The following is an 8,602-nucleotide window of genomic DNA, read 5'->3' on the forward strand; positions in this document are numbered from 1 at the left end:
TTTCTCTCAGTTTCCCCGGATTCCAGCCGCAGGCTCTGGACACTTGCACCTTGATTTCGCAGCTAGCTAGCTGCAAACCGTGTGACTATTGGCTTACGTCGACCCCGGAGCAAACTCAAATCATTCTGGAGCTAGCCAACTGAGGAGTTCCATCACCATCCGGACCCGTTTCTTTTGTTGCTGCTGCAGATACGGAACCCCACCGGGCCTTCACGACTGACTGCCGCGACTGACTGCCGACGTTATCTGCCCGAGGGATTTATCCAACTGGCACCTCCGTCCCGACGTTACCTGAACGCTCATCTGAGGCCCGCTAATCGTTAGCTGTCTTATCGGCTGCTATCTGAACAAGTTTATCGGACAACTATTATTATTATTATTATTTATTTATTTTATTTTTTTTCCTTGGGTCACTATATCTATTTTGCCAATTTGGATTGATCCCCTCTACCACACGGAACCCCACTACACGGAACCCCACTAACCTACCGACGGAAACGCACGAGGTATCTACAAACAGACCTCCATCCTATGCTGCTACCGATAGCCATATACCCGGCCAGCTGTCTGGATCGCCACGACCCCAACCAACCTCTACTCACTGGACCCTTATTGATCACTCGATTAGCATGCCTCTCCTTAATGTAAATATGCCTTGTCCATTGCTGTTCTGGTTAGTGTTTATTGGCTTATTTCACTGTAGAGATTCTAGCCCTGCTCTCTATACCATATCCAACCTCTCAGTTCCACCACCCACATATGCGATGACATCACCTGGTTTCAATGATGTTTCTAGAGACAATATCTCTCTCATCATCACTCAATACCTAGGTTTACCTCCACTGTATTCACATCCTACCATACCTTTGTCTGTACATTATTCCTTTAAACTATTTTATCGCCCCCAGAAACTTCCTTTTACTCTCTGCTCTAGTAGCTCTAGGCGACCAATTCTCATAGCTTTTAGCCGTACCCTTATCCTACTCCTCCTCTGTTCCTCTGGTGATGTAGAGGTGAATCCAGGCCCTGCAGTACCTGGCTCCACTCCTATTCCCCAGGCGCTCTCTTTTGATGACTTCTGTAACCGTAATAGCCTTGGCTTCATGCATGTTAACATTAGAAGCCTCCTCCCTAAGTTTGTTTTGTTCACTGCTTTAGCACACTCTGCCAACCCGGATGTTTTAGCCGTGTCTGAATCCTGGCTTAGAAAGACCACCAAAAATTCAGACATTTTCATCCCCAATTACAAGATTTTCAGACAAGATAGAACGGCCAAAGGGGGCGGTGTTGCAATCTACTGCAAAGACTGCCTGCAGAGTTCTGTTATACTATCCAGGTCTGTTCCCAAACAATTTGAACTTCTACTTTTAAAAATCCACCTCTCTAAAAACAAGTCTCTCACCGTTGCCGCCTGCTATAGACCACCCTCTGCCCCCAGCTGTGCTCTGGACACTATATGTGAACTGATTGCCCCCCATCTATCTTCAGAGCTCGTGCTGCTAGGCGACCTAAATTTGAACATGCTCAACACCCCAGCCACCCTACAATCTAAGCTTGATGCCCTCAATCTCACACAAATTATCAATGAACCTACCAGGTACCACCCCAATTCCGTAAACACGGGTACCCTCATAGATATCATACTAACAAACTTGCCCTCCAAATACACCTCTGCTGTTTTCAACCAAGATCTCAGCGATCACTGCCTCATTGCCTGCATCCGTAATGGGTCAGCGGTCAAACGACCTCCACTCATCACTGTCAAACGCTCCCTGAAACACTTCAGCGAGCAGGCCTTTCTAATCGACCTGGCCGGGGTATCCTGGAAGGATATTGATCTCATCCCGTCAGTAGAGGATGCCTGGTCATTTTTTTAAAATGCCTTCCTCACCATCTTGAATAAGCATGCCCCATTCAAGAAATTTAGAACCAGGAACAGATATAGCCCTTGGTTCTCTCCTGACCTGACTGCCCTTAACCAACAGAAAAACATCCTATGGCGTTCTGCATTAGCATCGAACAGCCCCCGTGATATGCAACTTTTCAGGGAAGCCAGAAACCAATATACACAGGCAGTTAGAACAGCCAAGGCTAGCTTTTTCAAGCAGAAATTTGCTTCCTGCAACACAAATTCAAAAAAGTTCTGGGACACCGTAAAGTCCATGGAGAATAAGAACACCTCCTCCCAGCTTCCAACCGCTCTGAAGATAGGAAACACTGTCACCACCGACAAATCCACTATAATTGAGAATTTCAATAAGCATTTTTCTACGGCTGGCCATGCTTTCCACCTGGCTACCCCTACCCCGGACAACAGCACTGCCCTCCCCTCTGCTACTCGCCCAAGCCTTCCCCATTTCTCTTTCTCCCAAATACAGTCAGCTGATGTTCTAAATGAGCTGCAAAATCTGGACCCTTACAAATCAGCCGGGCTAGATAATCTGGACCCTTTCTTTCTAAAACTATCTGCTGAAATTGTTGCCACCCCTATTACTAGCCTCTTCAACCTCTCTTTCGTGTCATCTGAGATCCCCAAAGATTGGAAAGCAGCTGCGGTTATCCCCCTCTTCAAAGGGGGGGACACCCTTGACCCTAACTGCTACAGACCTATATCTATCCTACCCTGCCTTTCTAAGGTCTTCGAAAGCCAAGTCAACAAACAGATTACCGACCATTTCGAATCCCACCACACCTTCTCCGCTATGCAATCTGGTTTCAGAGCTGGCCATGGGTGCACCTCAGCCACGCTCAAGGTCATAAACGATATCGTAACCGCCATCGATAGGAAACAATACTGTGCAGCCGTATTCATTGACCTGGCCAAGGCTTTTGACTCTGTCAATCACCACATCCTCATTGGCAGACTCGACAGCCTTGGTTTCTCTAATGATTGCCTCGCCTGGTTCACCAACTACTTCTCTGATCGAGTTCAGTGTGTCAAATCGGAGGGTCTGTTGTCCGGGCCTCTGGCAGTCTCTATGGGGGTGCCACAGGGTTCAATTCTTGGACCGACTCTCTTCTCTGTTTACATCAATGATGTCGCTCTTGCTGCTGGTGATTCTCTGATCCACCTCTACGCAGACGACACTATTCTGTATACTTCTGGCCCTTCTTTTGACACTGTGTTAACAACCCTCCAGGCGAGCTTCAATGCCATACAACTCTCCTTCCGTGGCCTCCAACTGCTCTTAAATACAAGTAAAACCAAATGCATGCTCTTCAACCGATCGCTGCCTGCTCCTGCCCGCCTGTCCAACATCACTACTTTGGACGGCTCTGACTTAGAATATGTGGACAACTACAAATACCTAGGTGTCTGGTTAGACTGTAAACTCTCCTTCCAGACTCACATCAAACATCTCCAATCCAAAGTCAAATCTAGAATTGGCTTCCTATTCCGCAACAAAGCATCCTTTACTCATGCTGCCAAACATACCCTTGTAAAACTGACCATCCTACCAATCCTCGACTTCGGTGATGTCATTTACAAAATAGCCTCCAAAACCCTACTCAATAAATTGGATGCAGTCTATCACAGTGCCATCCGTTTTGTCACCAAAGCCCCATATACTACCCACCACTGCGACCTGTACACTCTCGTTGGCTGGCCCTCGCTTCATACTCGTCGCCAAACCCACTGGTTCCAGGTCATCTACAAGACCCTGCTAGGTAAAGTCCCCCCTTATCTCAGCTCGCTGGTCACCATAGCAGCACCTACCTGTAGCACGCGCTCCAGCAGGTATATCTCTCTAGTCACCCCCAAAACCAATTCTTCCTTTGGACGCCTCTCCTTCCAGTTCTCTGCTGCCAATGACTGGAACGAACTACAAAAATCTCTGAAACTGGAAACACCTATCTCCCTCACTAGCTTTAAGCACCGGCTGTCAGAGCAGCTCATAGATTACTGCACCTGTACATAACCCATCTACAATTTAGCCCAAACAACTACCTCTTTACCTACTGTATTTATTTATTAATTTATTTTGCTCCTTTGCACCCCATTATTTCTGTCTCTACTTTGCACTTTCTTCCACTGCAAACCAACCATTCCAGTGTTTTTTTAGTTTTTATTTTACTTGCTGTGTTGTACTCACTTCGCCTCCATGGCCTTTTATATTTTTATTTATTTATACATATATTTGTTTGCCTTCACCTCCCTTATCTCACCTCACTTGCTCACATTGTATATAGACTTATTTTTTTTTTTCACTGTATTATTGACTATATGTTTGTTTTACTCCATGTGTAACTATGTGTTGTTGTATGTGTCGAACTGCTTTGCTTTATCTTGGCCAGGTCGCAATTGTAAATGAGAACGTGTTCTCAATTTGCCTACCTGGTTAAATAAAGGTTAAATAAATAAAAAAATTAAAAAAATAGGGAAGTAAATCAAACACACAAATAAGGAACAGGTGTAACTAATTAGACAAAATTAACCGAAAAGAAAAAGGAATCGGTGGCGGCTAGTAGGCCGGTGAGGACTACCGCCGAGCACCAACCGAACAGGCGGGGGAGCCAACTTCGGCAGGAGTCGTGACAGGTTGAGGTTGACTGACTGGATACATTTGTTTTGTAGAAGTGTACAACAACATGTATATAATGATTTAGCAAATAACTGAACTCTTACTTTTGATGATAATAGTTGTAAAATGGACCTCTGGCCTGTGTGATATTTCAATAAATATGGTTTTATTTCCTAAGTTTAATGACTTGCCTAATTCTTACCACTTACTTGCATGAGGTATCAAAGTATCGCATCTTTATTTTATTTTCAAAAGTTGCCAAACTCAACGGAGTTCACTTCCTATGATAAAAAGTACAAACCAGTAACTCTGACATTACATCATTTGAAGGGCTGCTCTAACTATGGTATGCCACAGGACACATGTTAGATTGAAGTTTTTATCAGATGTTTTATGCCTGTTCAGACAGCCAATAATATCACTAAGTACAAAGTTTCCTCCTACTTCATAATGATTACCCAATGAGTGTCATCATATAAAAGGTACCCTGTTGTCAGACCCACACACTATACAGTTCAGAAAGGACATTAAAATGATGATTATATATTGGACAATATTTTTGTTTTACTCCAATTTGGGTAAGTAAGAAATATTAATATCGTTCCTTTTACTTTTTATGTCAAGGTCTTTTTGAATCAATTTGAATGACAATGTAGTCTGAATAATGTTAATAATGTATAAATCTGTACTATGCCTTTGTCTGATTTATTTAGTTTGTTTGTTTCACAGGTTGTGCACATAACTACAATGTAATCCAACCAGACCCTTTGATAGTTACACAACTGGGACAAAGTGTATCACTCACTTGCTTTTGTCGATCTCATTTTATCTCTTGGTACAAGCAAACTGTTGGAGAGAAGCCTCTTCTCATGGCATCATCATTTTATCACACTCAAAATAGTATTTATTCCAACAACTTTAACAAAGACTTTAACGAGACAAAACGTTTGAGTGTGGAGAGAGGAGTTGACAGCTTTAACCTGACCATCTCCAAGACAGAGTCAGGGGACTCAGCTACATACTACTGTGGTGCTATGAAAGTGAGCGAAGTCAAATTTGGAGAAGGAACTGTTTTCATTGTCAAAGGTAATATAAGTTGCTTTTAAAAAAGTTGGTAATGATGTGTGTTCATATAATGCTAAATGAATTAATCCAGCAGGAAAAAAGAATGTACACACAATGATCTTACTAATCACTCTCTTTAGATTCAGGGTCCAACCACATGTCTGTACTCCAGCAGCCTGTGTCTGAGTCAGTCCAGCCAGGAGACTCTGTGACTCTGAACTGTACAATACACACTCAGACCTGTGCAGGAGAACACAGTGTCTATTGGTTCAGACATGGCTCAGGAGAATCCCATCCAGGAATCATTTACACGCATGGAGACAGGAGTGATCAGTGTGAGAAGAGCCCTGAGGCTGGGTCTCCTACACAGAGCTGTGTCTACAACCTCCCCAAGAGGAACCTCAGCCTCTCTGATGCTGGGACTTACTACTGTGCTGTGTTCTCATGCGGGGAGATACTGTTTGGGAACGGGACCAAGCTGGACATCGAAGGTAAGGTGTGCATAACCAAAATACCACACATTTTCTCTCATATGGTGTAAAATATCAATATGTAATTCTATGACTTTAAATTCGTATTAGGTTTCAAATATAACTTGTATAGCTCATTGTGTACCAAAATCACTGAGGAATAAAGAACAATAGAAAATAATCAAGCCTCGTTTTTTAAGTTTCAGACCTGTTGGGTGATCAGAGTAATCTTATTTTCCTCATCATTATATCTTGCCTGACAACTACTGTGATTCTGAGTGTGAGTGTCAACATTATCCTCTGTGTGAGAATGAAGAGGTCACGATGTGAACACTGTGCAGGTAGAGTAAAAGTCTTCATACTAATATTAACATTAATGATAGTTACAGATCAAAAGACTGGTGAAAGGCTCACCCTCCTTTTACCACTTCCCTCTCTGGCCTACTTCATTTTGAAGCAGAAAATATGACATTCACAGCAGTATGTGTTTTTATATAATAAAAATATTGAATGTTTTGACATTTGCCTCTTAGCTGGGACCCCTTTTCAACAAAGCCACTTTGGGAATCCTCATGCCAACACTTCAGAACAACAGGTTAGCAGGATCAATTGTACTGTATCAAGAGTGAGTCTGGAGAAGTTTGTTAAAGCAAAAGATTTACAGCATTAGATTTGACCCAGAGTCTGATTTGAGTGAGTCTGTGTTTCATCCCCACAGCTCCACGGTGACGATGATGGCCTGAACTATGCTGGCCTAAAGTTCACTGACAAGAAGCCCAGGAGACAGAGGAGAGAACACAGAGAGGAAGAAACCATCTAATCTGGTGTGAGTTATCAAGACAGGATGTGACAGTCCTCCAATCAACATCATTTTAAGTTCAGCCCTACTGACCTCCTTTTTGAGCTTGACTGTGTCCGTGTGACTTGGCTATTTTGTACTTTCCTCATTTGCTGTAAAATGTAATAGTCGGGCCAAGCTGAAGAGACTGTCACTGCATTGGCATACTCTCCTAATATCAATGAGAATCACTCAGATGCAGACCATAATTGTTCAGTAAGTGTGAAAGCTGATACTAGGATGGTTTCATAAGTCTCAAATCCTCAGCAATAGTGGCTGAGGTTGACTGACTGGATACATTTCCTTTTGTAAAAAGAAGTGTAGCACAAAATACTGTATATAATGATTTTGCAAATGTCTGAATTCTTCCTTTTGATGATAATGGTTGTAACATGGAACTCTGTAACCTGCCTTTATACTTGTGTGATATTTCAATTAACATGTTTTTATTTCCTACGTTTATTGACTTGCCTAACTCTTACCACTTATTTGTATGAGGTAGTATTATGTTTGAATTTCTTCCTCTTTCACATTTGTGTTTTGTGTACATCGTTGACAATTGTGTACAAATGACAATTAAATCCATTTTAATCCCACTTTGTTACGCAATAAAAATGAGGTCATCCAATGTTGATGTAGACTTTCTATAGGCATTGTATGTGCCACCAGTCTCAGAAACCAACCAAAATGATGGAAAAATACAAAGCAGTAACTCTGACTTTACACCATTTGAAGATGAATATCACAACTCTTTGAAAGCGTAAGCATTTTAAAAGAGGTCTCCTACACAGAGCTGTGTCTACAATCTCCCCAAGAGCAACCTCAGCCTCTCTGATGCTGGGACTTACTACTGTGATGTGGCCTCATGTGGGGAGATACTGTTCAGGAAAGGGACCAAGCTGGACATTGACCGTAAGTGATATTTCTGAAAATGTTGTGAAAAAATGATATGTCTGGTGGAGCTAAATGTCCTGAATCTCCTCTATCACTGTCTGTATTTCTACAGATGGTTGTAAGGAGGACCAGGTTCTCTTGGTGTACTGTCTGGGTGTAGCGTTGGCTCTATGTGTCATCCTCATTGTCCTTGGTTGTGTTATGTATAAGATGAACAAGAAAACCAATCTGTTGTGCGGAGGTAAGAGTTATCATTGTGTACAATATATGCTTAAACTGTTGGTGCATTACATGTTTTAGTCATGAAACTGGTTTAATTCAATGTATGATGAGGATTACACCATTTGTTTGTCTTAAAGGAACGCACCCTCAGTCAAGTATGACGTCAGTCACCAGTTCTCATAATCAGGTAGACAGACCTAACCCTTGTCCAGCTGTTGTTGATTCAATATATATGTTTTCTTCATCCCGAATATGGAAATAGGCATTTACCTAAAGGTGTTGTTTCACTATAAATATTTTTGTCTAATAACAAATATTTGTATTTTATGTCTGTTATTCCTCTCAGGATCAAGATGCTGACACACTCCATTACGCCGCTCTGAACGTCGTCCACAAGAAAGTGAAGGCCGGGAGACAGAGGAGCGCCATGGAGAGAGACACTGTTTACTCTGGTGTGAGACGCCAAAACATGGACTGAAATGTAGACCTTTGCTCTTTAATAACTCGCATTGACATTGTGTTTTCTACACTATAGTATGTATTACTATGGCTTTTCATTGTGTGTTATAATTGTATTCTGTCAAGCTCCT

General features: G+C 42.3%; 1 protein-coding gene across 1 annotated transcript; it reads left to right on the forward strand.

Moving 5' to 3' along the window:
• Nucleotides 1-5,058: 5,058 nt before the first annotated feature.
• Nucleotides 5,059-8,602, forward strand: LOC139561728 (signal-regulatory protein beta-2-like). Its single transcript, XM_071378994.1, has 6 exons — nt 5,059-5,101; nt 5,253-5,609; nt 5,729-6,079; nt 7,903-8,031; nt 8,150-8,199; nt 8,359-8,602. Exons 1-6 carry the CDS (start codon nt 5,059-5,061, stop codon nt 8,488-8,490), a joined length of 1,062 nt encoding a protein of 353 aa, XP_071235095.1. The 3' UTR covers nt 8,491-8,602.

The sequence above is a fragment of the Salvelinus alpinus genome, chromosome 31 (genome assembly GCF_045679555.1).
Source record: "Salvelinus alpinus chromosome 31, SLU_Salpinus.1, whole genome shotgun sequence".
Classification (NCBI taxonomy): domain Eukaryota; kingdom Metazoa; phylum Chordata; class Actinopteri; order Salmoniformes; family Salmonidae; genus Salvelinus; species Salvelinus alpinus.